This window comes from Rhizopus delemar, genomic scaffold (genome assembly GCF_000149305.1).
Source record: "Rhizopus delemar RA 99-880 supercont3.1 genomic scaffold, whole genome shotgun sequence".
In the NCBI taxonomy this organism is placed as follows: domain Eukaryota; kingdom Fungi; phylum Mucoromycota; class Mucoromycetes; order Mucorales; family Rhizopodaceae; genus Rhizopus; species Rhizopus delemar.
This window is the reverse complement of record NW_027137827.1, coordinates 5,718,683-5,735,188: the sequence shown is the minus strand read 5'-3', so window position 1 is coordinate 5,735,188 and position 16,506 is coordinate 5,718,683. Positions and strand designations below refer to the sequence as shown.

Here is a 16,506-nt window from a genome sequence, read left to right as displayed (position 1 = left end):
TTTGTTGACAGTTCTTGATACTTTTAGATATTGTTGATATGCATCGTACTTTGAAAACAAAATAGTTAAAGCTTAATCAACTCAAAAAGTTAATCTTTACAAAAGAGAGAAAACAATCCTTTATTTTATTGCATGGTATAAAGTTGTTGGCTGCTGTACATTTTTTAACTATCTCTTTTTTTCTTTTGCTTATAGTAAACTTTAGCTTTCTTTGCATCAAGTATCATGTTTACTTTATTCAAACAAGATGTTTTTAACTAATGGTTCACCAATTAAAGAAAGTTCGTTTATGATTAGATTTCAACATGTAACAACCCTTACCTTTTTTTTTTTTTTTTTTTTTTTTTTTTTTTTTTACATGTGTAGTTTCTTACATTTTTTTCTTATCTTTGCCATCTTACTTACTCTATCTGTAGTATACAATTTAAGTATAGTCAACACCATACCATGCTGTAGACCAGTTTGTCGCAACTATACATAATTATTCATCCACTGCTTTTGTGTACTGTACTTGATGTGTTGTTTCATAATGCATTTGCTGTTGATATTAGGTAAGATTATAGTGCATACACTTTAGATAAACTGAGCCTTAGCTAACAGCGTATTGTATAGATCATATGTTTAAACAGGATGAAAGGTATAATTTATTTGTTTATTATTTTTCTCTTGACTAACGGTTTTTATTCATTAGATATTAGTACTCTCTTTTATTTTGCAATGAAAAAAGCGTATGAAGTGACCGTAATGATATCAATGATAACAACAATGATGATAGAGCATTATTGAACCTACAGTAGGTCAAAAAACTGCTGCAAGGAATTGCAAAATTCCGGTTTTACAGCTGGTTGTCCATGGGTACTGCACCAAACTATCCCAAATTTTGACTGTTTGTACCTCAATGGAAAGTGCATTTATTCGTCGATTATCGGATATGGGCAATGGTTATTGGTGGAATTTGAGATCGCTAAAGGTAGTATTATGAACATCCGACATTTTTTACTTGTTCAGATATGTTTGAAATGACGAATTTTAATACGACCCAACCGGTTGCTATCATAATTTTTCACATTCTTGACATGATTAGAATGATGCCAGTATATAAAAGCGCTTACAATTCCTTTATTTTAAATTTTATATTCCTTTGTTTAAATTATTTCTCTTTTTTACCCTATCGTCAATCGCATGCCTAAACGGCTGTCAGAGGAGAAAATAAACGATCACAAACAGGCATTAACCGCATCCACATCAACGTACGATATTGCTAAAGAAATTGGAGTACATGAATCAACTGTCAGTAGATACTCTAGACGGTTGTTTCCAAATAGGACAAAAAGCATAGGTGGTAGACCTACAGTAGTCTCCAAAGTGACGAAGCGGTTAATAAAAAGAAAAGTCATTGAAGGGGTTTTAAAGACTGCCAAAGAGGTACACCGGGAGCTGGTTCAACTTGGCTACGATATCTCATACCAGTCAGCAATTAACGTACTGAAATCAATGGAGTTCCATTCTTCAATAAAAAAAAAGAAGCCGTTTTTGACAAAAGCTCATATGCAGCATCGATTAGAATGGGCCAAGAAGCATCAGGATTGGACAGTAGAAGAATGGCGAAAAGTCGTCTTTTCTGATGAAACCAAGATCAACGTATGGGGCTCTGATGGCTGTAAGTATTATTGGAAAAGACCAAATGATCCTCTTCAACCGCATCATCTAGAACTTACAGTCAAGCATGGAGCAGGCAAATTGATGATGTGGGGCTGTATAACTTCTGAAGGACCAGGATATGCTTGTCAAATTTACGATGGGAACATGAACGCGAATGTTTATCAGCATATATTGGACACTACGCTTCGTGATACTATGCAATACTACAATTTCAACTGGTCCAACGTTTACTTTCAGCATGATAATGATCCAAAGCACAAGGCAAAATCTACAATAGACTGGTTAGATAATCATCAAGTGCGGTATATTAGCGATTGGCCAGCTCAGAGTCCGGACTTAAATCCAATAGAACACGTATGGCATCAATTGAAGTTGAAGCTCAGCTGTTACGAACGTAGAGCAAAGAATACGGATGAGCTTTGGGAACGAGTAGAAAAAGTATGGAATGGCTTTGACAAAGATCTTTGCCAAAGGTATATCGATAGCATGCCGGCAAGAATTCAAGAGGTTATTAATAAAAAAGGAGGGTCAACTAAATATTAATAAATAAATTCATTCCGTTCAAATTTTCGTTTTTCCAAATTTTCAAATTGCGCATCTCATACTTCCTTCAATACTTATCCAATAGGGCTTAAACTCTTTCGGATTTCTCAAGACATGTAGAAGATTTACTATGTGGGAACAGAGGCAGTTTGTGCCATTGTAACAGGATGTGCGCTACAAAAACCAAGAAAAATGGATTCCTTGCAGCAGTTTTTTGACCTACTGTAATACAGTACACGAGCATGCACTTGAGGAAAGACAGTAGTGATTGTATAAGGCAATGGATATTTATTATCAAATTATATAAAAAAAAACAATCCTGGTACATAATAATGAAATTTCAAGAATTTAAATATTAATCATCTTGTTGAATGTAGATTGTAATGAAGATTGTCAAATGTAATTAAATCTACTAAATGAGCTGCACTAGATATTATCATCGAGGACAGATAAGCAATGGCTTATGAATGTATTGGATTTATTCATCCTTTATTATTTTATTGTATTTTTTTTTTTATTCTTTTTTTTTATTTTGGTGTAAATCAAATGAAAAATGTACACTATTAAATACATAATTAAATAAATAAAGCACTGTATTATTAAATCATTTAAACCTGTCCATTTATACTACCCTATGCAACGATAAACCTACCCATTTTACTGGATATATACGCCAAAAGAGACCACCTAGTACGTTCGATTTCAAACTCCTCGGCCTTAATTCCTCTCCATGAAGTCAAATATTTCGCTAAATTCAACCAAAAAAGCGAAGTAGCTCCCACTAAAAAAATTGCTAAGGTGAGCAGAATGCGGTGTTGGGTGATTGGCACTTCAGGCCACGATGGATAAATCATAATATCTACAGCTATAGCGGAGCTAGAATAACAATCCAAAAATAGAAACTAAGGTTATAAGGCAAGCAGAATCGAATGGCGCTGTTTAATTTTTGAAGTTCCGAATATTTCCCGATTTAGTCTAGAATAATGGGGCGTTTCTTATGTGAAGCACCTTTGTTCCCAGTTAGTTTTATATCATTTGGTACATCGGTAATTTTCAAAAATAGTAAGCACCATATAATATTTTTAAACATGTTTAACGGTCTTCAAAATATTTATGGAAGTCCATTGGATGTTTATAAACCACTTTTTTCCAGAAATTACAAAATAGCTTAATTGGAAATATGGCTCATTTGAATCTTGATGTCACGAGTTCAATCCACCCAATGACCATTTTATACTTTTGCGATAACGGATTAAGTTTTCCCTTTTATTTATTTTAGAGCTGAAATGTTTTTGTAGGTCACAAGAACTTCTTTTTGAGGGTTGATGTTGTGATAAAGAAGTCAAAAAAATGGTGTAACAAAGAAGTCAAAAAATGAAAAAAGTCAAGAAAATGTTAAAGGTCAAAAAAGTGAAAAAGTCAAGAAAATGAAAAAAGTCAAAAAGAAAAAAAAATTAACAATATAAATATCCCAACTATTTAGATGAAGAAAAAGGACAGTACAGTTCTACTCACATTTTTATTTTATATATTTTATTCAATAAACAGGCAACCTTCTCATAAAAAGTTCCTGATCCCTTTATTTTTTTTTATCTTTACCTTTATTTGATCTTAATTAAAAGATCTGGTGGTCACTACAGTACCTTACTTTAAAAATTTCAAGAAAAACTTCTCTAAAACACTCAACTCAAAACACAAACCAACAAAAAATAGCAATAGAAAAAATTAAAAGATAAAAGATTATAAAAAATGTTAAAAAGATAAAAAATGTTGAAAATATAAAAATGGTCAAAAAAAATAAGAAAAGCAAAAAAGAAAAAAAAATATCATACATATGTATATATCCCATCTTTTTGTGAAGAAATTGTTGGTCAGTTTAAATAAATCATATGTTTTTACGCAGTAAATAACAAACTTTAACAAGTCCCTGTTTACCTAAACTTTTTACTCTACTTTAACTTTTATCAAGAAACATCGTATTGATCTTACACATAAGATCTGGTGGTCACTACTTATCAAACATCTGCTTAAACCCTATATAAAACAACAACTTACAAGGCAATCACAACCTTAAATTAAGCTTTATAAGCAAACTTAACTCAAATTAACTCACTTACAGAAAGACAACCTTAAATAGCAGCATAACTATATGCTAACTTTAATTTGCAAAGCAAAAGCGCTATTATCATGTGCTCTTGCTTAATTATAATTTTTCTTTGCCTAAAAAGTACTCACTGTTGTGATTTTTTCACTGCACCTACTATGTGTTGTAGAACAGAGTCTGATCATAACGGACATTGAATAATCACAACTAAAAGAAGTACATTAAAATTGATAAAAGATAATAATTTAAATCTTTATTAAATAAAATATACTCTTCTTCTTTTTTATATAAAACTATCACTATTAGATTCATTCTATAAAGTAAACATGAACACTAAATAAGTCATGATCTTTACTATTCATCATTTCTGTAAATGAATAATAATGGATTAGGTACCTAGTCAACTTTGATCTGACTGGAGGCATTTCATATAAATATATCTTTCCTCTCATTGAAGATGGGACAATTCTCCCAGATCAGTTAAAGAACAATAAGATCTATAAAAACAACGAATTAAAATTTTTCATAATTGATTCAGTGATCATTCTTCAATCAAACGTGTCAATTATTGGATCTACGCTCATAACTACTCATTTACCCGCCAACTGATAGAAGAATATAAGTAGTAGACTTTGTAATGATTTCTTTTTAACAATTAAGATTGTCTTAAATAAAGTTCAGTCTCAAAAAGTATTCTTTTGGTTTATCTTTGTTATTACCTTTACCAGAACATAACACTATGAACTATAAACACACATCGAAAAACAAAAAAAGTAGCAAAGAAATGTACCAAATCCAATAAAAAATAATTTACAGTTTTTTTTTAATTCAAATTATAATGAGAATAACACATTTTATTAGAACATTTAAATTTAACTAAGAATAGATTTGTAATCAACAAAACATTATAAAAACGATAAGCATTAATATTTTTAAATGATATTCAAGAATAATATCACGATATTATATAACAGTATATAGGTTATTACTGTTGTAGAACAGTAACTGATTGTAGTTAACGTTGATAAATATAAGTCTTAATACAAGATCATAATTAAAATAAAATAAAATACAAGTTTATTTAAATAAGATCATACAATCAATTCCAATTAAACATGTTCTTTTAAAATATGTATTGTATTCATGAGAGTTCTTTGATAAGAAGAAGTATCAACTAAAATAACCAAATCCAATCCAATGTCAGGAATATTGCTAATCTTTCACATAATTGAAATAACGCGTAAAATAACGTTATTCAAATCAGTGAGGAATTCCCAGAATAAAAGATAATCTATGACAGACATACAAAAGAACAAATGAAAAGTTTTCATAATCATAAATAGAGATGACACTTGATAAAGCACCTGAAAGAGTAGAAGAACGTTTACAATGCAAGATATCAAGTCATTCACTCAATAAGATATAAATATCTGCCTTCAATTAGAATAATTTTTACTTTAACTTAAACTGAAATAAAGATCAGACTCGAAACGTTCACAAACTGTTTCTTTATTTTTGTTTTTACCTCTTGTTTTCTATTATCTTAACAATTACAATTAGTTTTTTTACGACTAATGTTTGAACCATAATGAAGAAATAACGATATTTTAAGAATCGAGGAAGCAATGTGATCCTTACATAATATCAATGATGTTATTTAGTTAAAAAACTTAGTATCTATATTACATTCATCAAAAGATGCTTAGAAATAAGCTTCCATTTGGTATGCATGCTCGGACAGTGGATGATGCCACTTTGCAAGACATCCTTGTTATAGCATATACGCTAAGAACCCTAAATCGGTCGCAAAAATTTTGGCGGCCATATCGATGTTTCATATAACTGCCATACATCAGTAATGTTAGAATTCAAGAAACATACAAAGGAGTTGGCGATTGCTAATCCTTCACAAAAGTAAATGAGGGCAAGCTGAGGAAATCAGATGCTTACAGTGCCAGATGAGCTCCAAAATTCAATTTTTCAGATTCCATTCAAACTTCTACCCAATATAGCGTACTATTGGATAAGTCATTTCCCAAAGTCTCGGAGTGTGAAATCAAATATTGGCTCCGCAATCATAAAAAAAGTGCAGACATGCTATAAATTTAAGGGTCACATAAAATTGTTTCTATTCGATGGTTTTTAGTAAAAATTTGCATACCATAAGCTCTAACTGATTAAAGTATTTGTGCAAAATCTCCGCCAAAATCTCCGACATTTCTATTTTCTTATTGCTGTTTTTAACATATTTCTCTTCATCAAATACAGATATTTTAGCAAAGCTATAACACCTATTGTTGGACCATATAGTTACACAAATGTTCAAAGTCTTATTAAAATCTGTAAAGAAGTCATTGATATAGAGCGTGCCCAAAAAAATTGCATACCGCCTATTTTCAAGCGCAGATATCTACAACAAATAGTCGGAATTGGAAAACGAAAATGGTACCAATCGATGCGCAATGACCAAAAATATATATTTCCATATTTGGAATGTAGTTATAGCGCCGATTGAACCGTAAATATCATGATTTATCCATCGTGGCCTGAAGTGCCAATTGTCCTGCGGTGTTTTTTTGCGCCGTAGTGTATGTAACGGTTAAAAAAGTATCAGCCTATCATATCAAGTAAAATGCGAATATTACTCTCTTTTTTTACGTGAAATCAAGGTAAAATTAGAGATTTCACACTACGGCGCAAAAAATCTCCGCATAACGCTTATTTCATCCATCCATCAGCAAAATAAAAACGCTAAAAATGTCGAATTTAGCGAAATTTTGTTGCCTCTGTAGGCAATATTAACACGAGAACTAGCATATTAATGCTTGGTCCAGCATAATTAAGGCCGAGGAGTTTGAAAACAAATTCAATATAAGCTCTCAAGCACTTTCACACAACAATGTAATTGGATGAGGCAGACTTTAGTCGTTCTGTACATCAGCAGAGTATGGATACGTTTAAGCATGTATATCCAGTAAAATGGGCAGGTTTATTATTGTATAGGGTAGTATAAATGGACAAATTTAAATGGTTTAATAACGCGATGCTTTATTTATTTGATTACATATTCAATAGTGTACATTTTTCATTTAATATGCACTTGAATAAAAAAAAATAATAAAAAAAGTAATAAAAAAAGTAGTACAAAAAAGTAATAGAAAAAAAGCAATAATAGAAAAAGTAGTAATAAAAAAAAAGGAATAATAAAAGAAAAGGAATAGTAAAAGAAAAGAAATGAAGAATGAACAGAAATAATACATAAGTCATTACTTACCTGACCTCGACATCCCATTCAATGCAATTCGCTTAGCAGATTTAATTACATTCAACAACCTTCATTGCAATCTACATTCAACAGGATTATTAATATTTAAATATTTGAAATTTTATTACCATTTACCAAGATTATTTTTCTTTTTTTTTTATCGTGATGAATAATTGCCTTACACAACAATTGTTACTTTTTCTCAAGTCCATGCTCGTATACTCTATAGAGTTTCATAATGTTCTATCATCATTGCTGTTATCGTTGGTATCATCACAGGCACTTCGTACACAATCTTCATTGCAAAATAAAACAAAATATCAAAATCTAATAAATAAAGAACATCAGTTAATAAAAAATAACAAGCAAACAAATTATACCTTTTGTCTTGTTCAAACATACTATCTATACAATATGTTTTTAGCCAAGGTTCGATCTATCTGAAGCCGCATAGAATATAATTTTACCTAATATGAACAGCATACACAATATGAAACCATACACCAAGCACAGTATACAAAAGCAGAGGATGAGTAGTTGCGACAAACCGGTCTACAGTATGATATGATACTGATTATACATCTAGGTTGCACACTATAAAGAGGGTCAGTAAGAGGCCAATGTAAGAAACGGAAAGAAATACAAATAATGATATAAAGAAGAGCAAGGGTTATTGCATGTTGTAATGTAACTATAACTAAGTTTTCTTTTAATTAGTGAACCATTCGTTAAAACCATCTTGACTAAAGCATTCACAATATTTGAAGTAAAAGAATACTAGAGCTTGCTATAAGCAAAGTTAAAAAGAAATAGTTAAAAAGAATAAAACATTCAACAACTTTATGCCCATGCAACAAAATAATTGTTTTTCTTTTGCTTGTAATGAGTTAACTTTTTGGGTTGATTTAGTTTTGGCTATTTTGTTTTCAAGACATGGTGCATATCAGCAGTAGTCAAAAGTATCAAAAGCTGTTAACAAAGTAGAGTAATAACAAAAATACAAAAAAAAAGAATAAAAAAAGAGCCATGAAAAAAAAAAAAAAAAAGCTTTAAAATTCATGCAAGTTTATTTCGTTGAACTAACATCGTAAGACCAATAACATTGAAGAATAGTAAAGGCAAATAAAAAAAAAGAGAAAGAAAAATAGTTGACATTACCATTGCGAAGATTTAGTCATGACGAAACAATCCCATATGGTACCCACAATTAAGAATTTAAGGAATGAACAGCTTTTTTTATTAAAAAGAAAAAAAGCATAGCAAAATAAAAGAAAAATGAGCTTTATACTTAACTTTAGCCTAAAGAACAAATGTCTCTAATGCCTACAGTTTTATATTAACCTCTTCTTTTTCCATAAGTATTTGTGTTTTAATATTATATTTTCTAAACTAAAGGTTACTTGCTATCTACAAATGTATATTACAAGATATGAACCAATGTTTGTTTACGCCCTATATTAATTCCCACCTTTTTTTTTTTGTTTGTTTGTTTGTTTTTACCTACAATACTCCAGAAATGATAATGCACATGCATTAGATATACGAATCATCTCTAATAATCAGCATGGCTTCATACAGAGCCATTGACTAATTAGGTAGCATTAATCAGCTAAGCCAAATAGACAACCTCAGGAACCATGATCTTCATCTGATTTCTATACTAAATACACAGTATTCTGACAAATTTTAATTTAAATGGTAGTGCACTGAGAAGTATAAATACCTTTGAGTTATTATTATATGTCTTTCTTTTTTTTCTCTTTACATATTGTTAGTTATTTTGCAAAACAAGCCAAAAAAAATCGCCTTTTTTAGGTTTTTATGTAACAATCACTTACTATATTTGCAATAATTCTCGAAAAAATAAATTTTTTTATTCAAATTTTGGAGGTATTTTTTTTAATATTTTTTTTCTCCTCATTTTTACATGTTAAGGTCGGCAGATTTTTTACAGACGTATAAACAATAGGTCAAATTTACTGTTTATCAAAAAAAAATAACCATTTTTCCTTCGTCTATATTTTTTTTTTATATTTTTGAAAAATGATTACTGTTTTTGGACAATGCTTCCAAATAAGGTAATCACAGCCAAAAAATACGAAAAAAAATAATGATTGGCTAATTGATCCTTACTAATAATTCAGTATCCAATCACCTTTTGATTTTTTTCTGTGAAAAAGGGTGATCCTGACGCTCACCTGCCACTATCGCCTCCTGCTCTATTCGAAAATAGAGTTAAAGGTGTCTATTCATATATTTTTAACATATTTTAAGTTTTTTAGGCCTCATCGCGTATTTTTTATAAACATTAGGATTTCATAGACATCATTAGAGACTTAGGTAAAGATAACGTATGGTTAATTTTTGTAATGGAATGGTCGTCAAACATTGAAAAAATTAGACAAGATGGTACATCTTCTTGAACCTGATTCATGCTAAGAAATTATTTCTTGTGCAGTTAAATTTCATCTGGGCTTTACCTCTTTATTTTAAGAGGAACTAGCGATATAAGATGCACGAGAATATAAAAAAGAATACTAGAGTACTCAGTAAGGCTTTTAACCTCTGTCCTTTGTCTAATGTACTTGTGTTCAAGTAGCATCAACATGTAAAAAATTATTCATTAACTGAAAGCACAAACTAACTCAACATATTAATACACATAACCTTTGCTTTTTTTTTAAAGAAGAAAAACTTGTAATGTATATTTCTTTCATATCTCAAAGTTTTATTTTTTTTGTTAAATATTAAAAAAAAGAAGTATACAAATAGACACATACAGAGTAATAAAACACTTCAAAATAAAAGTCTTGCTCGTTTCAATATATAACACCTAGAACAACTTTAAACATTATTAATTACTTTTTCAGTGATTGAATTAACAAGTGAAAATTGGCCAGATTATTTAATCAAAGTAAAAGTAAGTAAATTATTTGATTTTTTTAATACGTGTTCATATATGCTCATTCTGCTGCATTGAATATTATAGCTCTACTGATTATCTTTTTTTGATAGGCTAATCACAAAGCTATCCATAAAACCTTTTTTAGTCTGTACTGGCTCTCTTGCTTTACGGGGTCGACCTCGAGGATTCTTTTGTCTAGGACTGTCTTCCTGTCTTCTTTTTTCTTTTTTTTTTCACTCAGCCTTGGTCTTCCTCTTCCTCTTATTTCGTTTACATAATTTATTTCATCGTTGTCACTGTTACTGCTGCTACTAATAACTTGCTCATCATGCTGTTATTCTATTTCTGTTTGTTTTTCTTTCCCCTAGCAAGTTGATAGAAATAAGTAACTTTTTCTTTTTTCGCATATTCAAATTTGCAAAAAAAAAAAAAAAAATACAGTAGGTCACAAAACTGCTGCAAGGAATCCATTTTTCTTGGTTTTTGTAGCGCACATCCTGTTACAATGGCACAAACTGCCTCTGTTCCCACATAGTAAATCTTCTACATGTCTTGAAAAATCCGAAAGAGTTTAAGCCCTATTGGATAAGTATTGAAGGAAGTATGAGATGCGCAATTTGAAAATTTGAAAAAATGAAAATTTGAACGTAATGAATTTATTTATTAATATTTAGTTGGTCCTACTTTTCTATTAATAATCTCTTGAGTTCTTTCCGGAATGTTATCTACATGACCTTGGCAAAGATCTTTATGGAAGTCATTTCATATTTCATCAACTCGTTCCCAAAACACATCCATGTTCTTTGCTCTATATTCGTAATAGTTGAATTTCAACTTCAATTGATGTCCTACGTGCTCGATTGAATTTAAGTCGGGGATCTAAGCTGGCCAATAGTTAACATAGCTCTCTTGGTGACTACATAACTAGGCTATTGTAGATTATGCCTTGTGCTTTGGGTCATTGTCATGCTAAAAGTAAATGTTGGACCAGTCGAAATTGTAGTACTTCATAGTATCACGAAGCGTAGTGTTCAAAATATGCTGGTAAACACCCGAGTTCAAGTTTCCATCGTAAATTTAGCAAGCATATCCTGGTCCTTCAGAGGTTATACAACACCAGGACATCAATTTGCTAGCTTCATGCTGGATTACAAAATGCAGGTCATGATGTTGAAAAAGGTCACTTGGCCGTTTCCAATAGTGATCAGCATCATCAAAGCCCTATACGCTGAGCTTGGTCTCATTAAAGTACACTGTTTGCTGTCAGTCACTCATTGCCTAATCCTGATGCTCCTTGACCCGTTCTAACTGATGCTACGTATGCGTTTTTGTCTGAAATGGCTTCTTTTTTTCTATCAGAAAATGGAACTCCATTGATTTCAGTACGTTAATTTCTGACTGGTATGAGATATCATAGCCAAATCCAACCAGCTCCCGGTACACCTCTTTAGAAGCCTTTAGAACCCATTCCATGACTTTTCTTTTGATTAATCGCTTCGTCACTTTGGAGACTACTGTAGGTCTACCACCTGTGTTTACTGTCCTACTTGAAAACAGCCGTCTAGAGTATCTACTAACAGTTGATTAATGTAATCCAGGCTCCTTGGAAATATCATACATTGATGTGGATGCGGTTAATGCCTGTTTGTGATCGTTTATTATCTCCTCTGACAGCCGTTTAGGCATGCGATTGACGATAGGGTAAAAAAGAGAAATAATTTAAATAAGGGAATATAAAATTTAAAATAAAGGAATTGTAAGCGCTTTTATATACTGGCATCATTCTAATCATGTCAAGAATGTGAAAAATTATGATAGCAACCGGTTGGGTCGTATTAAAATTCGTCATTTCAAACATATCTGAACAAGTAAAAAATGTCGGATGTTCATAATACTACCTTTAGCGATCTCAAATTCCACCAATAACCATTGCCCATATCCGATAATCGACGAATAAATGCACTTTCTATTGAGGTACAAACAGTCAAGGTTTGAGATAGTTTGGTGCAGTACCCATGGACAACCAGCTGTAAAACCTGAATTTTGCAATTCCTTGCAGCAGTTTTGTGACCTACTGTATTTCTTACAACAAATAGAGCTCATCTTGACATCTCAAACCTCATTTCGACATTCAGTTAAACAAACATCTTTTTACTTGCCACATTCATTCCAGAAAAGATAATTACAACCTGGAAGGAGGCAAAGTCATGTTTTGACATGTCAATAAGATAACAGTCTTATCATTCTAAGCTAAATCTTTACAAATGAGTTTGAATAAGAATAGATCCTGATAATTACCAACTGCCCTGAACAGCCACGTTTCATTTTCATCTCAACAGTTGATTATTTACATCAGTTTATAAACTTTTTCTTATACAGTGACTCCCAAAACTGTCCCAATGTTTTGTAAGTTTGTCTTTTACCGTCAATGGTGCGATTACTGATTGCGTAAAGTATGCCTTATTGTACCTCATTTGAGAGCTGTGGTGGTGTACATGTATGTGGTACAGACTGCTTCTCAATTGATGTAGCACAGACGGAGATAATGAATGTAAAAAATGACCGGTGCATTGGGACAGTTTTGGGAGCATATTGAAAAAATCAGAATATCTATAAAATATCCATCCACAACTTGCATACAATCACCAAACTGAATATATTAGCGCCACAAACGTATCCGATGTCCTAATTATTATCTGCTGGGATTTAAAGCTCCTATTCGGCTATAACTCGCTCATTAAATCTCAACGTGAAACAAGTCCCAGAAGATATGGTATTTCAAGCTATTACTTTCCTTAAACAAGATAAGTCAGTTCGGGAGATGGAAGAATTGACGGGTTTAAGTAAGAGTACGATTAGAAGACTCCGAAAAACACATTGCTCTAGTGTTATGAGGCCGAACGGGGGTCGATCCAAGGTATTGTCTGCAGCTGATGAACATTACTATGTACGCCAGCTCACCAAAAATTGCGTTCCGAGTGCTGTGAAGGTTACCAAATGTCTTGAAAACGATATTGGAAAGAACGTAGGTGTTGAAACAGCTCATAAATCCCTTCTAAAGACAGTCTTAGGCGCGATTGAGAAGTCAAAGAAGCCATTACTCAGTGCAAAGAATATCCGCAACAAACTTTCTTGGTGTACAATGCCTCACAAAACCCTTCAAGTGTTTTGGTTTTTTTCGTTTTCTGCTTGTCACCGAGTACTAAGTACAGCAATTGGTAGCATGCCATACCTCATCTGAAAGCCACGGTGATAGGGTACTTGGAAAATGTTTAAACTCCAAGTTTCATTTAATGGCAGCGGAGTAATAACATTTTAAAAACAGGCACACACTTGAAGGGTTTTGTGGGATTTAAAAAATCTCAAGTTAATGTCGTAAAAATCATCATAAACATCACAAAAGTGTGGCTTATTATTGTTTTATGTAAAAGTTTTTTGCTTTTTACATTTTTCTATATTTTTTTTGCTCTTTTTTTTTAACATTACCCAATTAAGTGACATGCGACCAATTAGCAATGACATTCAGAACAGAATTGTTGAACTTCTTAAAGAAGGGGTTTCTGGTGAAGAAATAACAAAAAAGACCAGTGTTAGTACTGGAACAGTTTCAAAAATTCGAAAAAACCACGATTTGGGAGATTTAAAAACTAATGGAGGCAGACCATGCCTAATCTCGACATTACTGGGTCGGCGAATTTTGCGAAATTTCAACTCTGGCAATTACAAAAATGCTTCAGATGCTTCTAGAAAGCTGTTGGAAGACGGTGAAAATATCAGTGCACAGACTATACGACGTTTTTTAAAAGATTCAGGTTATGCAGCAATTCATAAGCCTAAAGTCCTATCTTTGACGAAGCACCGTATGAAGGAAAGATATGAATTTGCCCGTGCACATCTATCATGGACCATCGACGATTGGAAAAAAGTAATTTTCAGCGACGAAACTAAAGTGAATAGAATTGGTTCAGATGGTTTACAATGGACTTGGACTAATGGCGATAAATTAAAAGACTTTCAGGTTCAGCATATGATCAAGCATGGAGGAGGCTCATTGATGCTGTGGGGCTGTTTAACATGGCATGGTGTTGAATACCTATCCAATATCAAGGGAAGCATTAATTCTGACTTTTACATTGGTATTTTGGAAGATGAGTTAATGAAAACGATTGATTGGTATGATCTTGAAAAAGAAGATATTATATTCCAGCAAGACAATGCTAGTATCCATACTGCTAAAAAGGTCTCTGAGTGGCTGGACAACAATAATATTACTGTATTAAGATGGCCTTCTCACTCTCCAGGCTTAAATCCTATTGAGAATCTTTAGTCAATTCTGAAAAGACGCTTATTGCAGTATGAAAAGCAGCCCGACGGAATGCTTGAGTTATGGTCAAGAGTAGAGAGCGTTTGGGAGTCAATTACTCAGAATGAGAGCCAAAAACTCATAGAAAGTATGCCTGAACGTATTAAAGCAGTTTACAATGCAAAAAGGGGTCATACTAAATGTAAATTGTTATAAAATAAAAATCCCACAAAACCCTTCAAGTGTGTGCCTGTTTTTAAAATGTTATTACTCCGCTGCCATTAAATGAAACTTGGAGTTTAAACATTTTCCAAGTACCCTATCACCGTGGCTTTCAGATGAGGTATGGCATGCTACCAATTGCTGTACTTAGTACTCGGTGACAAGCAGAAAACGAAAAAAACCAAAACACTTGAAGGGTTTTGTGAGGCACTGTATTGCTCACAGTAACTCGACAGTAGATGACTAGGAGCGCGTTTTTTGGCCAGACGAGACAAAAATAAATAGATTTAATTTGGATGGACACACCTAGGCTTGGATTCGATCAGGGGAAAGCCTCAAACGCCATCACGTGAAGATTGCTATTAAACACGATGGATGCAATATCATGCTGTGGAATACCATTACCTATGCTGGAGTCGGTTGGATGTGCAAAACCAATGGTAATATGGACAAAGCAATGTACAAAGAGACCTTGGAAGGTAAGTTGGAGCGTACGATAGAATAAGGTGTCGATAAAGTAGGCTTCGAACGTCATCAGGTGATTTGCCAGCATGACAACGACCCTAATCATACTCCGAAAGTAGTAAAGTAGTACCCTCAAAAACGACTTTATAATGTTTTACAATGGCCTGAACAATCTCCAGACTTAAAGACTACGGAAAACATGTGATCATTGATGAAAAGGAGGCTTAATTACTATGAAACTGTACCAAAATGCATGAATGGGCTTTATGAACGTCTAATCAAGTTTGATACGAGCTTATGATGCCGGAAGAGTGATAAAAAGCTACAGAAAGTATGCCACAACGTATACGTAAGTATATTTAGAACAAAGGACATTTGTCAAACTATTAATAATAAATAAATAAAGAAATTGTGATTTTTTCAATATGCTCCCAAAACTGTCCCAATGCACCGGTCATTTTTTACATTCATTATCTCCGTCTGTGCTACATCAATTGAGAAGCAGTCTGTACCACATACATGTACACCACCACAGCTCTCAAATGAGGTACAACAAGGCATACTTTACGCAATCAGTAATCGCACCATTGACGGTAAAAGACAAACTTACAAAACATTGGGACAGCTTTGGGAGTCACTGTACATGTCAAATCATATAGGTCGTAACTATCTCTTGTCATTTAATCTCAGGTCTTGCTCAACTAATATAAATAGCCTTGGAATCTTTCTTTAATAAAAGTATTCGACTTTAGAATTATTGTTCGGTCTCGTTAATTCTTCTTCTTCTTATTTTTAATACTTAAAACACTTCAAACGTGAAGTTAATAAATACTTCTCATACAGGCAAACGAAAGACCAGTGTTGTAAACATAGTTATTTTCTATAAGATATCAGTTGTATTAAAATAAATAACGATACACAAAGATTAAACTATTATGATATTTGGTACTTATAATGTAAAAACAGTAAGAAGTCAATAGCTAACAACTACTATTTATTAAGTAAGAAAAAGGAGAGGAACTAATAATTTAGAATGA

The 16,506-nt window shown here is 32.4% G+C and overlaps 5 protein-coding genes across 5 annotated transcripts; 4 read left to right on the top strand and 1 right to left on the bottom strand.

Annotated features, from left to right (window-relative positions):
• Positions 1-1,182: 1,182 nt before the first annotated feature.
• Positions 1,183-2,297, top strand: RO3G_02227 (uncharacterized protein; the record flags this gene model as incomplete). Its single annotated transcript, XM_067656818.1, has 2 exons — positions 1,183-2,135; positions 2,291-2,297. 2 exons carry the CDS (start codon positions 1,183-1,185, stop codon positions 2,295-2,297), a joined length of 960 nt encoding a protein of 319 aa, XP_067512919.1.
• An 8,687-nt stretch (positions 2,298-10,984) lies between these two features.
• On the top strand, positions 10,985-11,343 carry RO3G_02226 (uncharacterized protein; the record flags this gene model as incomplete). The annotated part of the gene is made up of 2 exons (XM_067656817.1): positions 10,985-11,013; positions 11,154-11,343. The coding sequence occupies 2 exons, from the start codon at positions 10,985-10,987 to the stop codon at positions 11,341-11,343; spliced, it is 219 nt and encodes a 72-aa protein (XP_067512918.1).
• A 473-nt stretch (positions 11,344-11,816) lies between these two features.
• On the top strand, positions 11,817-12,239 carry RO3G_02225 (uncharacterized protein; the record flags this gene model as incomplete). Its single annotated transcript, XM_067656816.1, has 4 exons — positions 11,817-11,861; positions 11,897-11,995; positions 12,154-12,180; positions 12,231-12,239. The coding sequence occupies 4 exons, from the start codon at positions 11,817-11,819 to the stop codon at positions 12,237-12,239; spliced, it is 180 nt and encodes a 59-aa protein (XP_067512917.1).
• Positions 12,240-14,341: 2,102 nt separating this feature from the next.
• RO3G_02224 (uncharacterized protein) lies at positions 14,342-14,806 on the top strand (the record flags this gene model as incomplete). The annotated part of the gene is made up of 1 exon (XM_067656815.1): positions 14,342-14,806. The coding sequence occupies one exon, from the start codon at positions 14,342-14,344 to the stop codon at positions 14,804-14,806; it is 465 nt and encodes a 154-aa protein (XP_067512916.1).
• A 761-nt stretch (positions 14,807-15,567) lies between these two features.
• RO3G_02223 (uncharacterized protein) lies at positions 15,568-16,114 on the bottom strand (the record flags this gene model as incomplete). The annotated part of the gene is made up of 3 exons (XM_067656814.1): positions 15,568-15,657; positions 15,819-15,852; positions 16,080-16,114. 3 exons carry the CDS (start codon positions 16,112-16,114, stop codon positions 15,568-15,570), a joined length of 159 nt encoding a protein of 52 aa, XP_067512915.1.
• Between the last annotated feature and the right edge of the window lie 392 nt (positions 16,115-16,506).